General features: G+C 36.2%; 1 protein-coding gene across 2 annotated transcripts in view; it reads left to right on the top strand.

Moving 5' to 3' along the window:
* snu (ABC-type transporter snustorr) overlaps window positions 1–18040 on the top strand; it is a 370795-nt gene that overhangs the window by 218474 nt on the left and 134281 nt on the right. Inside the window, exon 1 of one of the 2 annotated variants that reach the window (XM_081734792.1) lies at window positions 10366–10879. The exons of the other annotated variant lie outside the window; for it this stretch is intronic. Within the exon in view, the coding sequence (XP_081590918.1) occupies window positions 10848–10879 (32 nt within the window). The 5' untranslated portion in view covers window positions 10366–10847. Of the gene's footprint in view, window positions 1–10365; window positions 10880–18040 lie in introns of those variants that run through there. 2 annotated transcript variants of the gene reach the window in all.

Raw genomic sequence — 18040 nt, 5'->3', positions numbered from 1 at the left:
TAGTAGGGGGAGGGGATAAGTTAAACGCACTTCGTTGAAAATATTATTGCAATATAGTTAGATTTGAGTGCGTATCGAAATTGCGAGATTTGTAATTTTGCATTTGTTGAAGGATTGGATTCTTTACAAAATCGGGAATACTGTAGTTATTCGTAAAATAATGAACCCTTAGATGTGATATTTCGAACAATGGCGACTGAGAAGGCTATGAGAAGAAATAACGGTTTTGATCTAGGGTAATTGCATGTCTCCTCTTTGACACTTTAGGAAGGCAACAGTGCTTTATATCATGGAAATATTAGTTGACGTGTTTAAACGACTATCTGCCTAATAAATCCATAATTATACATTCCTCCCATAGGCATATGGTATCTATAATCCTTAGGGATGCGCACAAGACGAGTCGAGAGAGGATTTTCCTGACAAAATTTGAGTCGAGACATGGCTCTTCCAATTCCAATAGAGAAATATACATTTTTCGAGTCGAGACATCACTTTTACAGCACATTTTCGAGACGAGACAACCACAAATCTTGTCTCGTGCGCATCCCTACTAACCCTATTTCTCAATCTGTTCCTCTAGTTCAGCTCGTAATGACATGTTTATAATATACTAGGAAAAAAGAAAGGAACTGACTACCCTAGCTGAATAGCCCTAACTACTATAAGGGTAAGTGGGCCAGAGCCTACCTTCGAGCAGAACATTCAGATATTTGTTTGACAGATTAATATATATTCCATAATACACATTACTGTTAATTTTTCCCTTTTTGCACCCAGTTGCTGGCGTTTGTTCTTTGGAAATTACCGGCATTGGTTTCGAATCTATCTTCTTGTGTTGACAATCTTCTTCAAAACCTGAGAAAGGCCAGCGTTAGGATTGCCCTAAAGCAAATGACTTAACTGCTACAAACAAATATAAAACATGAACAATTGCATACAATTGAAACATTTTTCGTGTCACATTCTCAAATAAAATTGCTTGAATGGAAAATGAATCGCAACAGAAAATTCGATGAACGACCGATTAGAGACGGTAGCGTTACTGGGAAATCGGGGAAAATACTACTGTAATAAATAATATTTATATTTGTATTAATGATTGTTTGTAAATCTAGAAGGAAAACATATTATTAATTCTTTCTAATAGATAGCGAAGTTCTATATATGTTTGCATCTCTCAGACAGAGACCGTTTACTCATACAATTATCTTCGTATGCAAAAAAGGTCCATAACATTTCTTAGAATACAAATAATAGCTATGTGGACGTTTTGAAGGTTATTTACTTCTCTTGCTAAGGGGTTAAGTCACCAAACAATAAATGTAGTTTCTCTATTGTAATTCACATCATGTGAATAAACGATTCAATTCTAAAAGAAACGGATGAATCAATGATGTGGGCGTTTCATGCTCTTTATGTTTCACGTACTAAGGAAAGCCTGCTGACTTACTTACGCCATATTAGCCCATTGATTTGTAAGAAATATTACAAATAATGTGTGCTTAAAGATATGTCTGTGTGTCACCGTCAGGAGAAGATATACAACAATAGGCACAAACTGGTAGTTAATAATGGATTCTTTTTAACATATACGTACACTCATGTCCAAAATTATTGTCGCATATCTATAACTGTCTTCTTGTAATAATATAATTTGATAATGAGTTTGCAGGGTACTTAGAATACCGATACTATGTGTATAATCGGGAAATGGATAGTTGTGGTAAATTTCATAGGAAAAGAATTATAAATACGAAAATTAGAATGAGTAAAATAAAATGTTGCTAAATGGACGAGAAAGTTTTATTTTCGTTTTATTATTCTTATTTACTGCTCTTTTGACATGAAACTTGCCACGCGAATTCGTTATCAAATTATATTCCTACAACAACATATTTATAGACATGCGACAATAATTTTGGACATGACTGTACATAAATAATAATTTCTGCCAGCAAAACAAAACCTGTCAGTTAATATTGACATGGACCAACATAGTTCATACTGCCAAAAAAAGTTAGCTTTATTTTTTCCATTTTCTTGAAAATGGTTGACGTGAATTTACCCTCAAAGCCAGTGGCAGATCTAGAAGATAAAAACTAAGCGAGCAGCCAGATCCCAGACTATGATAGGTATATCATGAGTCTACCTAAATCATTTTGATTTGAAATCTGTTTACGCACCTCGTTAACAGGAGCTAGAAATATCTAATGTTTCAAAATTTGTCCAATATATGTAAGTGGAGGTGAGTATGTGACTTAAGAACTTTTAAACCACCCGTCCGATCTCGATCACATTTTCAACATAGATGAGATTCTTGCCTGGGATGGTTTGTATCATTTCATTTTGACGGTAGAACATAGAGGAGGGGAAGGGGAGAAATAAATAAAAATTAATAATTCTTGAACACGAGACCGACCTCCATCAAATTTTCAACGTAGATGAGGTTTGGGACTGTGATTTTTTTTTATCGTTTCACTACGACAGTAAAACTTAGGAGATGGGTAGGGGAGATTTATATATATATATATATATATATATATAAAAAACTCTATGGCCTATGGAACCCGGAGGTTCAATGCCGCGTTCACAAAAGCTCTCCACTGACCTCTATCTTTAGCTAACTGCATCCAGTTTCTACTTTGTATTCCAATCTCTGCAAGATCCATCTTAATATTGTTCTCCCATCTGCGCCTAGGTCTTCCTAATGGTTATTTTCCGATTGGTATTCCAGTCAAGACTTTGAAAGGGTTTCTACTTTCTTCCATTCTAGCTACATGACCTGCCCATCTAAGCCTCCTAGACTTGACGACTCTAACAATGTTTGGTGAATGGTATAAATTATGTATTTCCTCGTTATGAAGTTTCCGCCATTCTCCATTCCCGTTCCTCTTGGGTCCGAATATTCGTCTCAGCTCAGGATCTTGTTCTCAAATACTTTGAGTCTAAATATATAATGATCAAAACTGACCATAATTAGTGCCGAATCCATAGTTTTGTGGGTCATTGAGATGAACAGTGACACTTCCGATTACCGTCTAATTCCAAATTCAGCCCACAATTGTTATATTTAATGTTTTATTTATATAGATTACTTATTATTTGATGATTTTTCATTATATTTTTCTTTGATTCTATCGATTTGAGAGCACTTCAGTAAAAGTTACTAACGGAACATATTACTATTTTTTTTTTTTAAAATATTTTAACCCAGCGAAACGGGTAATTAACGCTAGTACAGAAAATAACCTCAACGCTTATAAATTTTTAAAAAACATATAAACAATACTTCAATTATTTTTGTCATTCAAAAAACTGAAGGCGGTTAGGCCCCCTGACCCCCCGGCTGAATCCACCACTGCTTAAATCATATTATTTTGAGCACTTCGATGGAATCTTATCAACTGATACATGTCTTATCTTTGGAGATTATTTTAATTAAACACAAATTAAATTTGAAGAGTTAATGATAATTTTGAGGTACTCTTTATCTCATTAACCATATCTTGCTAATATCATAATGTAGGGCTTAAGAGGCCCTATCACTGCGAAATTAAAATTCCGCTAATTTTACAGTAATTGTGTGGTATCTTCCAATAGATTAAAGATAATCGAAAAGTGGAACAAGACCTTTCTAGATAATATTATTTTACGTGAGATACCGTTATCACGACTCACTTATCTGCTTTCGATTTCCAACCATTTAGAAAATCGGCATTTATTTTCGCATTTCTAAATAACTGCAAACGGAAAGCTACTAGGTGACTCGTGATAACGGTAACTCATGCAAAATAACATGGTCTAAAGAGGTCTTGTTCCACTTTTCAATTATCTTTTATCTATTTGAAGATATCACGTAATTACTGTAAAACTAGCGGTATTTTAATTTCGCCGTGATAGAGCCTCTTAATGAGAGTATATTTGAGCAGAAGCTTCACTGCAATAAATAGGACGCTTATCGTATAATGCCCATTTTTATGTTTATAAAGAAAGTCGATTATCTCTATTTTTGTACGGTTTTACACTCAGGCATATCATTTTACCCAGCTGTTTTTTATCTATTGGTTCGTACATGTCCCGTTGAAACGCTCATCATATTGTAGAATTTTTCTGGTTCTGCAATCGATTCCCGAGGGGACTTTCAGTTGAAAATGAAATGCAATTTTTAGTTTAACATCCACGATTATGGCTGTAAAGCAAAGGAAGACGGACGATTAAGGCAAGAGAATGATGATGGGATAATTGGTGGAATGATAATGTGGGAGGACACCGAGACAACCAACGGACACAATGTTGTCCACCATAAGCTAACTTGGCCGGGGATCGAACGTAAGACCCCACGTATTAGAGATCAGCGCTCAACCATTGAGCCATCGTGCCGCGCGAAAAGATGTAACAGCTTTTCCGGCCAGCCACCATGAACGAGGTTTCTCCTGGGATTTTCTCATTTACACTAGGCAAATGCCGGGATGGTACCTCACATACAGATCCCAGGCCGCTTTCTTCCTTCCCCCTCTCGCGGGCGGAAGGGACATCAACCTTCATACGTAACGAGCTTAAGGTCATAAATGCCGGGAATGCCCAGAAATACGTATAAATAAATAAATAAATACAAGAATAAATATAAATTGGTAGACAAACAACTTTTGACTGAGAAGAAAAGATAACGAGTGAACTAGGAAATGTCCTCATACAATGTGATGCAATGAAATAAAGAAACACTACAAACAAAATAACTGCTCAAAATTGATGGTTGTGGATAAAAGCTGGATAGACTTTCTTCCAGCAAAGGATTGATAATTGATATATACATAATAGCCTACCCACAGCCATCAATCTCAGACAATTCTCTTTTACGTTACTCTGTAGAGCTTCTAGATTTCGTCACATCGCCTTACATAAGGACGTTTCCTAGGTCTTTTCTTATCTTCTAGAATTCAATCAAGAGGTTCTTTTTTCAGCTTTTCTCCCGTCCTCTTTCTGATCCATGTAATTTTTCCCTATCAGTGCGATTGATTCCTAACATACATCTCTTTATCCTTTGTTGTGTAGTCTGCAGATGCTGAATCTCTGATTTCATTTGTGTCCACGTCTTGGATCTGCGTGTCCAAACAGATAGAATACATTCATTTGCATTTTTACGCTTTAAACACATTGACATGTTACACAGGTGTACAAATTAAAAGTCACGAAAAGGGAAAAGTGGTTCAAAGCTTTCAGTGATATTAATGCTCTGATCTGAGTAGATAATATTTTCCGCCACTGATCTCATATGATAAAGCTGAAAACTAGGCTATTTAAGCGTTGTGACTAAAAATGAAACAATTTAAAAATAGAAGTGAATATTGTATTTAAAAAAAAATCACTGAAAAAAGAAACCTTAACAAATGTGTTCACACGTCATAGTTGGACCAGTCCTATTTCCTGTCATGAAAAAAAAAAAAAAAAAAAACTGAAATGAACCGCGGGCAATGTTGCGTATTCACCTGTTGAAATCTCTTATATAAAAAGAATATTTTTATGAATATTTTTCAGATGGAAAAAGAAAAGAACGAATAATGAGTGAGACGGTGGTAGGTGGGGGAATACGCGAATGTTATGTGATCATACACATATACAAACAAAAGAAATCATAAAGAAAAGAAAAAAAACATACAGTTTGCTGCCGTAGCATCACGTGGCTGCTGACGTTAGCCGTGTGATTTCCCAGCACAGATTGTAGATTTCAGGGTTGGCAGGGCAGGCAAACTAAAATTAGGTTGTGATTATCTGCACTGTATTATATGCGGTAAGTTCGGACTATGGTAATAAATTTTGCTTCTTATTTTTTGGAATCCGCATATATATTCAAGCACAGAGGAAAAAATATATATTTGGTATGAAAATAGATTTGATCCCTTCACAATAAACATTACTGAAAGACAGGATCTGGGTCTATAATCTGCTTCTGTCGGAGATGATAGAATGTGGTGGGGAATGGCCTATACTGTTATTGTTGATTTACATGTAGCATGATGGTATATACACGGAGCTTACGTTAATAGTAGTAGGTTCCGTTCTTCATGTCCTCGGTGTTGTATGAGGGTTCAAAACAAACAAACAAACTTAACTAAAATGAAATTGAATCTTAACGACCTTAAGTTATGTCTTGTAAATGATAAAATGTCAGTAAAGAGCTCCCTCGTGACTAAGCATTTAACGTACCCGTCTTTGACATGGGAGAACCGGGTTCGATTCCCGGCGTGAGCTCATGTAGTTCGAATCCCACGTTGAATTGTTGATCCATGTCTCGTATAGTCTCGTTGCTGAAAGAGATGCTAAAGTAAATATGCATTTAAGATTTGGTGAAACGAGGCGCGTGAAGAATATCGGGAAATGAGGTTAACATAAAGATGTTCTTTCTAAACTCTCTTACACAAAGATCCAACCAGAGTTCTCACCTAAGAAAAGAACACTTTACCACTGAAATCTAACTTAATAGCACGCTCAAGATTGTATCTAAATTTTTTGTCACTTGTGAAACGTCCTGTTTCTTTTCTTTTTCGGATTCACCCGTGAAGTACTAAAATTCAAGAATCAGTAATTGAGGGGGTGAGTGCAACAGTGGTCTAACCGCTATTTTTAAAAATGGAGAAAAATCAAGTTAAACTTAAACACATGTGTTTTTTTGTACAATATACCAAAAGCAAGCACAAGTGGTTGAATGTGTCATACATTGTACAAAAAAACACATGTGTTTAAGTTTAACTTGATTTTTCTGCATTTTTAAAAATGTCGGTTAGACCACTGTTGCATTCACCCCCTCAATTACATTAACTATTAAATAACCTTTAGTTAACAAAATCAGAAGTATTTATCCCAGGATCACATGCACAAATGTATTTACATATTTTCACCCTTGTCATAGACACTCGCAAAAATTATTTAATAAATTCTCTTGTTTAAAAAATTAAAAAAAAAAAACATCCCGAATATTGTAGCTTTAGAATTATTAATCGCTTTTGGATCTTCTCTTCTATAAACTCTAGTCAGGACTAACGTTAGCTAAGATCGTGCTTTAGGTTGTTCTTTCACTAGGGATGTACAAACTATTGCTTTAAGTGAGAATTTTGAAACTTTGTTTTTTAGGCCGAAACTATTCACTTATTCTGCTATCTTAGGACACTGTAACAGTCACATAAAATTTATTGTCTCTTATATGCCATCATTATAGTCTAACGAAAGCTACCTCGTTTTGTTTATCGTGGAACTGACTTTAAAATTAACTCAGAGTTATTCTGCAGCAATATAATTGCATGTCATTTTTTACATTCTCCGAAATGTTAAACTTCATTGCCTCGCGGGCGTAAGGAATTGGTTACTGAGGCATACCTTGAGCTCTCCTGGTTTACCTATATTTTCCCAACTACAATAGTATGCACGCGCGTAGATTTTACATTTGAACACCTTCTGCTTATCTTAATTACTTTATGCATACATTGTTTTTCTATTTAATGGTTAATAATTACGAACGTTTTTTAAAAATAATAATATACTAATTTATCCTGGAAGGTATATGTTCCAGGTTTTTATTCGTTATCCAACTTTACGTCATAACAAGAAAGTTGAGCTCCTTCGTGGCTAAGCGGTTAGCGTACGCGCCTTTGGCGTGAGAGACCTGGGTTCGATTCCCGGCGGGAGCCCATGTGATTCGGATTCCACGTTAATCAGTAGGTCCCGTCTGATATAGCCTCGCTGCTGAAAGAAACGTTAAACTCAAAATCAACTCAACACATAACAAGAAAGTCACTTCACATTCAGCAGATGCAAGGCAGCCAAGTTGAGGCAGAAGAAAAACGGCAGGAGAGGATGCAGAGATATCTCAGTGTTATCTAGCACATGCTCGAGTTAATATGCGGGCACGAGACTTTGTTGCATTTCTCACAACACTGTACTAGCTTGTTCTCTGGTCAAAATACGCCGGGTCTAATAGAGAGGTGATATCTCGTACAGATACCAACAAAAATGGATGCACATATTTACATATTACTTTTATTAATTACTTCAGTATGAAATTCCCAATTTAATTCAGCTTTCCTTCACGTAGGAAAAAGGTAATGGTATTTTAAAATGTTTTCTAATTAGTCAGTTCATTTAGACGTCACTTACAAATATAGAATATGTTTACCTATTTTTGCTTGTGACTGTACAAATTGTTAAACTTAAAAAGAGAAAGAAAAACATACGATGAGTCGGTGTGAATAATTTGTGGAAAGTTTGATCAAGGGTCCCAATGATATTTTCATATAAATTAAAGGAAATGGAATCTTTGTTTTATGTCCCACGGCTATGACGGCTAGGCGAAAGGAGACGGTGATGATGAGAAGTTGATGGAATGGTGGAATGAAGAAAGTGGGAAGAAACGGCAGAACCCCGAGAGAACTCAAACACACGGTGTTTGCCCACCACAAAGTTCACTTGACGAGAGCTGGGATCAAACCAGGGAAACCAACCAACCAGAGGTGAATGCTCTATCACTGAGCCACCATGGCCCCGATATTTTCATATAAATTGTATACAAGTCTAACGCAGTATAATTATTAACTCGATTTTAAAAAAATCTGTTTATGAAGAACTCTAGTTGACAAGTGGGGCCGCGGTAGCTCAGTGGTAGAGTGTTCACCTCTGGTGCATGGCATCCCTGGCTCGATCCAAATTCGCGCCAAATAAACTTTCTGGTGGACAAACGCCGTGTGCGTGGGTTTCCTCGAGGTTCTTCCATTTCCTCCCACTTTCTTCATTCCACCATTTCATTCGTTTCTCATAATCACCGTCTCCTTTAGTCTAACCGGCATAACCGTGGGACGTAAAATTCAAAGATTTCATTTTACATTTCATTTTTCTAGTTGACAAGTTAATTAGTTGGAACACATACTGTAGACAATGATTTTAATCTCCTTGATCAATCGAATTAGCTCCTCTAATCACCTGATTGTGCCATGTTTACAGATAAAATTCTAAACTTCACCGGGAATTAAACCTGAGTCCACAGGGCTCTCCCAGCAGGTCTAGTACTTAGTTAGCACTCGTGCCTTTTCTGAACGTGATTCCAAATTCGATTCCCGCTGAGAGAGCATTCAAATTTGAACACATTTCATTCGGATTCCACCTTAAACTCAAAGTACTTGTCTCATATTGCCTCGGTGCTGAAAAGAGAGACTTAACTTCAATGAACAGACGAACGATCATTGCAGTGGCGTACGCAAGGGAGTTCGGTGATTTACCCACCCTTGAGCAAGATATCATAGAAAAATAAACATTTGCCATGTTAAGATACATATACAAAAATCACACGTGTCCTGGAATAATATGAAATTGATTGCTTCAATCCTCCTCTTCATGAACTTCTATTTACGCCATTAAAATAACATATGGAATATATTGGCCGAACCTAGATACAACCATAACTAGTAGGACCTATACAAGGTACATTGAATTGAAATTTCATAGGCGAATAAACGAGATTCATTTTGCCGGCTCTTGAATCCAATGCATCAAAAGTGATCCATTAAGGCAAGTGTAACACAAATCTTTGAATCAAATGAAAATGAAATGAAATAAAATAAAATCTTTGAGTTTTACGTCCCACGGTTATGCCGGTTAGGCTAAAGGAGACGGTGATGATGAGTAATGAATGAAGTGGTGGAATGAAGAAAGTGGGAGGAAACGGTAGAACCCCGAGGAAACCCACGCACACGGTGTTTGTCCACCATAAAGTTCACTTGGCGGAGGCTGGGATCGAACCAGGGATCCCAAGCACCAGAGGTGAACGCTCTGCCACTGAGCCACCGTGGCCCCTTTGAATCAAATGAAATCTTTGAATTTTACGTCCCACAGTTATGCCGGCTATTCTTAAGGAGACGATGATGATGAGAAATGAATGAAATGGTGTCATGAAGAAAGTGGGAGGAGACGGGTGAACCCCGAGAAAACCCACGGTGTTTGTCCACCACGGTGCAGACGGTGTTTGTCCACCACAAAGTTTACTTGGCGCGAGCTGGAATCGAACCAGGGACCCCGCGCACCAGAAGTGAACGCTCTACCATTGAGCCACCGCGGCTCTGTAATAGAAATCTGACAATAAGCGCTTGGAGCAAATCGTGATTCGCCGACAGATTTTCGTAAAGATGACTGATAATTTTATGCCTACTGGCAACCTTGTCAATGAATCGGCTGGAAGAATGTAACAATAATACAGCTGAGAGTGGAAGGAGCGACTCCAAGATGTTTTGTCTGTCGGGCGGAGAAGAAGGGAAACGAGAAATAGCCAAGAGATAGAAGAAAGCAACAACGGGAGGGGAACGGAAGGGAGGTTGCGGTGATTGTATGGCGGTCCATTAAGAAGAAGCAATCAGTGTGTGCTTGTGTGTTGTACAGTACGCATGAACAACCAAAGACGTTATGACGACGGTTCAGTGTCTTGGATCAGTATTATTCGCTAGTTAGTCATTTATACAGAGACTACAACGCTAGGTCGTAAAAGTAACCTATTTATTCGACGAAAACTTTTGTACATAAGTGTTTGTAAACATTTAATTAAAAAAACACGTGTATTACATTTCTGAAAGTGTCAGTTCCTATTGAAACACAGAAGGCTGTTTTTAAAAGAAACTCTGGATTATTGAGTGCGTGTGGTGTTTATTTGTTTTCTCTAGTGCTGATTGTAAATTTAGAAGGCGTGTGCTTTGGAAGCTAGTAGTGAAAGTGCTCCATGCGGAAATACAAATTTTAATATTTTCGTCACAGACTACCAATATCTCCGAACAATACAAATTGTAATTTAGTGGAGAAATAGAGTCGCTAGAATGGGAGATCCTCGCACGAATTCTATCCAGAAGTAAGATCAATTCCTATTTTTTCTCTTATGATTACGATAAATAAAACATAAATTAGAAATTATTACTATATAATATATTTATCTCCTACTTTGTAGATTGTTATCTTTAGCAAATTTCCTAAAGTTGAATTACCAAAAAGTTAAAATTTAATTTTATAAATAAGGTGCTGGTTTTAATTTTGGGATCTCGTGTAAGCAAATTTGGTGCATTGCCAGAATCAGTACTTGGTGGGGATATATATAAAGATATTGGACTGAGACCTGGAAAGGCAGAAATGATGGACTTGGAAAGCAATTGCTTATCTTGCATTAACCGGTTGAATGTTTGCTATATAGCCAGGTAGAACGTTAGTGGTTCATGAACTGGAAACGCCAATCTATTTGTTTTTAATTGTTGCTTGCAGATTGATTTTGAAGCCACAAAATTAATATGTATTGATAGTTTCGAGTTGGAGATTCAATTAAGTTTCAGTGGGTATCGAAGTAATTACTTGTTATGGTAAATAAAGCAAATGAAAATACCTATATTAATGGTTATACTGTCAAGAAGTTAGAGGTTTGATGTTACCAATAGTTCATAGTACTCAAAAGTTAGTACCGGTATATACGTTTTCTGTACGCAGTGGACCTGTGTTTTGTCCCCTGTAGAATATGATACTTATTTTATTCACATGATGTGAGTTAAAAGAATTTTAAGTTTCGTCTCATATAGTTACATTAAACTAAAAAAAAAAAAAAAATCGACATTAAATACAAATGTCACTTAAGATTTATTTCGAGTCTATTGTCGCACGTACAGTTACTTTTGATTTCATATTCCTTCATGCACAACAGACGCAAAGCTCAGACAGATCTTTTTTAGTTGGAGTTAAATTTAGCGTAGAGTTCAATGAGCTCTTACTGGGAATTGAACCCGGATCTCCCTAAGATAGACCTTGTTTGTACAATCTGATTGGCAACATATCTGTGTCCGACAGTGCGTTCAGGTACTATTCAAATTCGTTACCGCGAGAGCTGTTTAAATAAAACAGTAGTTTAATATTCCGTAATTGTGTCTTTTAAAATAGAGATAGCGCTGTCAACTATACAATTTATAACTGAATGATAAGGGATTAAGCATTGAATTGGGGAACTAGAAGGAACTAAAAGAACCCCAGAAATGAAAAGGCATTTACATGTATAATGAATATCCTTTGGCACGAAATTCATTTGGTGCGAGTAGGATTCGAACATGCAAACCTGCGTTCCAGGAACTCTCTCTCTCCATAATTATGTCAATGTGGTATTTTCTTCTCTAGAAGGCACCAGATAAACACCATAGTCGTGCCTTCAGAAAAAAAAAAAAAAAAACACTGTCTCTTAAAACTACCAACATTTCATGTTGTAAGAAGTATTAGGGATGCGCGCGGTAAGAGCCTATGCTGTCTCGAGTCAAAAAACTGTCTGTTTCTACTGAAAGAGTCATGTGTCGTCTCGAATCTCGTTACGAAAATTGTGTCTTGTCTAGTGTGCAAGTGCATCACTAAGTATGTTTAGCCAGTTTGAAGCACAGAAGAAAGCATTTTTTTTTTCTAGAATGGCGTACAGAATATATATATATATTTAAAAAACGAAAGGAAAAATAGAAAACAAAATCGTTTTTCATGTTTTTCCCCATTGGCTATTGGAGGTTAATGGCAAATGAATGTTTATGAAACAGGTATCAGGGTCACAAGATACACCACGTAAAGGAGTTTGGTTTGGTTTTTTTAGTAAATCGAATTCCTTAACAAGCTAAATTTTATCAAGCCTCGGCTTAAATATAGTAGTATATCTCAAATTAATTGAAGCATATTTAAGATGAATGAATGTTTGAAAATAGCAAAATATTTGTCTTTAGTTTAATTTTACCGTTGTATTCAACGCATAATTAGTACTCTATATCCTGAACCTTATGTTAACCAGCTAATCTCAACAGTACTGCGGATAATCTACCAAGCAAGGATATCCATAATTGCTTCCATAGGAATACATACATAGAAAATTGATGCTGATGCATCAAATAATAACTCTGGGGATTATGTGTGTGAGACAGACACTAGATATGTAAAAGGAATTTTTGGTAAACTAAACTTCTTAAAGATGACGACTAGTTGAATGAAGTGGGAGGTAACAGGAACGGATGGAATAAACATTAGACTCCACAAACTCACAGAACGGGATCGAACTTGGGATCTTCTCGTAAGAGGTGAGAGTTGTTGGATATGTTTCCAAGCCCCAACGAAACTGTCTTTATCTGCTTATTCTTCTCTAAGTCGTGTTCTATTGCATCGTTTCTCAAACTGTGGTCCGCCAACCATAAGTATTCCTCAAAATATGTTTTTTTTTTAAAAAAAAGATTAAACATTATTAGTCGGAAAAAGAGAGAAGAAATAAAATGCAAGCGAATTGTATATCACACTATAGTTGAAAATCTTGAATAGGTATACATTGTACAAATGCCAGACAATAGATTATGCAATTTAATAAGGTAAACATTACATGCATTTTTAATAGATTATCTGGATGTATTATTAGAATCACGCAGTGGGACTTGCAAGGTTGTGCTGTTTGTACAGTCAGCGACAAATGTTCTTTCCGTTTTATGAACTTAGTTTCGTAAATAACTTCAAAATGGAGGGACAATTTGAGTACAGTTTTCAGTAAATTAAGATGATTTTTTTTTTTTTTTTTTTACATTTCAGCCGTTATTCTCAAAATAAATTTTATCAAACTTTTGTCGCTGACTGTACATCCGCCCGTTAGCCCATGCGATACCTCTTGAACGAAAGCGAATCTTTTGAATTCTGTTGTTTTGCAAGAGAGAGCCAGAATGATTATCTTGGCTGAATTTATTAATGGAGTGAATCCGTTAGCAACTTCACGGATAACAGCGACTTGGATGTATTGTATCGCTTAAAATCAACGAATTCCCCAGCTTGTATGCACCCTGTACAGTAGCTAAGTATTGTTGGTTGCCTATGATAAAATTTATGTAGCTTTTTGTGTAACTCTCAACCCTCTTTAGTGTCCTTACCAGAATTTATTACCCTTTACATAAAAATGTGATCTTCTATTAATACTAATATAAAAATCAATGTATTTTAAAAGAATACTATTGTAATAATATAAGCATACTTCTATATGCTAAAAACAAAACAACAACAACAACGAAAAATGATAAATTTGCTTTCGAAGGGGAGAAGTGTAGGTTGGTTCATATAATAACTGGTTCCGACTTCAAAAAGTTTGAGAAATACTGTTCTAGTCCATTACCTGGGCTGGGCTGGGCTGGGCCCGAAGCCAGAACAGCGGGGGTAGAAATGACCACCTATTTTTAAAGATATGTGTTCTACGATTGTTAGAAACTTTACAGCGTATTTCGTTTTTTAATGCAGAATGAGGTGCTACTAGATTAAAATGTACTAGTGTCTGAGAAGGAACTGTATCATGAAATACGTGCTAGAGAATATGGTGGCAGGAAACAGAGGGAGGGGGCGAGGGTGTCAAAATAGAACCAGTTGAGAATGCTCCAAGAGCATTGCCAGAACGAACTTTAAAAAAAAATGGAGAGATGGAGCGGGAAGGATAACTGTGATTGTTCCTACATACGTATAAAAATAAATTTTTTATCCACACCTTGTTTTGTTCCTCGCAAAAAATCACAAAATATCATCTCTCTATGACTTACAGTTGACGAGATATGGCTCCTTAACTCTCCCGAAATTTGAACTTTCTTGGCCAATATCTGGGGAACGGTGGCCAATTGGCCAGTAGCCAGTTGATTCGTGGCCACCTGTTACTATTTGGTACAAAAATGTTCACCATCCTCTTTGGTATTGATCAACACCAATATGATCTCTCTGTGACTTACGGTTCCCGAGATTTGGCTTCTTAAATCTCCCGAAATCGGCCATTTTTTGGCCAATATTTCGGGAACGGTAAGAGTGACGCGAAGAATGTAATCTCTTTCTTAGATAGTTTTTGATGCTTTATCGAAGGCAGGGTTCAAAATTGAAAAAATCGCAAATAACAGACAGACTAACAGACAGACACACAGACATAAAGAATTCAGTAACGAACTTTTAATTAAAGTTCGTTGAAAATCGTACTGGAAGACGAAGAGGTTAGCGGAAGACCGTGGAGCATGGAAGCTTCTCAGTTGCGGCAAGTGACTTGCCAATGATGGCAGAATACCTATGATGATGATGATGATGAGTGTCACGTATACATCACATAAAAGAATTCGGTTATATTAAAAGTAATTGAATGATATAGCCTATGCAACCAACGTGACGTTTACGTATAGTAGCGTTACATACTACAAAGGCAATTTATATAATTTAATTTGGTGGACCACCTTCATCAAGAAACTCGATTCTTAATTTTGCATCCTGTACATTCTGGCCAAAATTGATGGTGATCCAATATTTAGTTCTTGAGATTTTTGTCCCCCGAACGGACAGACGGTTCTTGTAAATATATAAAGCAATTTTGGCAAATAAAACACCTTAGAAACGATGTTCTACTGTATATAGGGATGCGCACGAGACAAGATTTGAGGCTGTCTCGTCTCGAAAATGTGCTGTAAAAGTGATGTCTCGACTCGAAAAATGTATTCTTCTCTATTGGAAGAGCTGTGTCTCGGCTCGAATTTTGTCAGGAAAATCCTCTCTCGACTCGTCTCGTGCGCATCTCTAACTGTATAGATATAACAGTGTCAAGCTAATGAATGTTCCAAGCAAGCAATTTTTTCGTTACATCTTCGGAATAAGTGGTCAAACACAAGGAAATAATTAATTTCTCGGCCTTTAATAGTGAAAAGGGTGTATTTAGAAGTTCGTCTTGACTGACTGATCAACGGCCAGGGTAAACCGCTTAAACTAGAACTGAATTTTAAGTTTGTGATGTAAGGGAGGGTTTTTGGAAATTCGATCATTATAGGGAGAAGAAAGAGGGGCGGCAATTATCTTAAAATGTTCATATCTCTGAATTTCTGAAGGTTAGAGAAATGGAATTTTATTTTTGGACTTATCACGTAAAATAATTATACACGTGTTTCACTATTTTTCATTATTTGCACTAGAAGAGAAGAAAAGACGCCGGAAAGAAAAAGGGTGCGGTTACAATTGTTATAATTGGATGGTCACATCTCGAAATCCGGTATGATTAGAGGCATGCAATTTGGTATTTACACTTTTAATTTAAAATAATTAAAAACGTATTGTAGCATTTTTGATATCTCCCGTACAAGGGAAGAAAAATGGCGAGAAGAAATAAACAGGGGGGTTGCAATTGTTGAAATAAGATATCCATATTTCAAAATCCTTTGTTAGAGGCTTTTAATTTACAACAATTATAGACGTGTTTCAGTGTTTTTAAAAAATATTTTTCTTACAAAGGAAGAAAAAAGGCAGAAAGAAAAATAAAGGTGTCGGATGTAATTGTTATAATAAGATACAGATGTATCAAAATTCCTTAAGATTATAAAGATCGCACACCCAGTGGAAGACGGTTACAAGTCAAAATTACACAATTATGGAAACATGATGAAAATCGCTTCTTGGAATACTGGTATTTCTGCCATCTAGGGGTTAATTTGTTTAGTTACGTTTCTGCGAATATACCACCAGGTAGAGCTCACTTCTCTCTCTCTCTCTCTCTCTCTCTCTCTCTCTCTCTCTCTCTCTATTCTCTTTTGAGCGATGATGACTCAAAATTTCTATGTTTTATTGAGTTGCAACACTCTTCCACCAGGTGTGCCAGTGTTATTAATATGAAAAGTGCAAAACCATTGGCCAAGAAAATACGGTGCTCTGAGGATGAAGTGCCTAGCCAGCCGAAGGCTAGTATACGTTGTGAAACGAGATATCATTTTCGCGACACTTCTCCAAGACGGTACAGCCTCAACTATTGTCTCGAGGGTAACCCTGCTTTGCAGACAGAATCTTATAAAACTTACCTCGTATTTACGCTTGCTGTAATACATCATTATATTATTACAAGCTTTGTTTACTTTACATTGGTTCAACCGTTTCCTAAATCTTGCAAGATTAATGAACTCATTTCTAGACGTCATGCAGTAATGACATTTTGCAGAGCAACATAACTGGGGTGACAATACAATATCCATTGCAATTTATATATATATATATATATATATATATATATATATATATATATATATGTGTGTGTGTGTGTGTGTGTGTGTGTTTTGTACATTTTAAAGTTAGAGATCTTGTTTGACTTTAACGCTAGATGTAAGCCTTTTCGTATGCAACCAGTTTTACTATTGAGCAAACCGGGATTATCTAATACTCAGTGGTTAGCATTCATAATTTCGAACAAATTTTCATATTTTAGTGATCTTCCACAGCACATTTGATCTAAGTTTAGCCTCCTGTTCATCAGGAATGATGTATAAGACATGCACCTATAACTTAATTTAATTTTTTAAATGCTTTCTTTTTTAAAAAAAAATCTAACGAACAAAATAAAACATCGTATTGAAAAGTTAAATAAAATGAAATATTTCCGTTTACCGTCTCACAATTATCCCTGTTAGGCTGAGGGAGACCATGATTAAGGCTAGTGAATTATGATGAAAGAATTGCTGGTATTAGAAAGTGGGAGGAAACGGGAGTACCCCTAGAAAACTACGGACGCGATGTTGTCCACCACAAACTTACTTGACAGGGGATTGAATCACAGGGATCCAAAGCACCAGAGGTAAGCGCTTTAACATTGAGTCACTGTGTCCTCCACTAAAAAAAAAAAAAAAAAAAAAAACTGAGTTTTACGTCCCACGGTTATGTCGGTTAGGTTAAAGGAGACGGTGATTATGAGAAATGAATGAAATGGTGGAATGAAGAAAGTGGGAGGAAACGGGAGAACCCGAGAAAACCTACGAGCACGTCCTCCACTAAAAAGTTAAAAATAACACTGTTTTTAAGAAAACTACTTTTATTTATACAAGACTAAAAAAAAACTCGGATATTGGGTCAATTTACAATTTCTTCAATTCTTATGTAAATCATGTGATTGAATATGAGAGATGTCCTCATACTGTTCTTTAGTCATTCATAATATATTTGTATTTTCTTCTTTTTTTAAAAAAGTAATTTTCTCGAAAACAGAATTATT

The sequence above is a fragment of the Thermobia domestica genome, chromosome 12 (assembly GCF_964235325.1).
Source record: "Thermobia domestica chromosome 12, izTheDome1.hap1.1, whole genome shotgun sequence".
Lineage (NCBI taxonomy): Eukaryota > Metazoa > Arthropoda > Insecta > Zygentoma > Lepismatidae > Thermobia > Thermobia domestica.
This window is presented reverse-complemented; position numbering and strand designations above follow the sequence as displayed.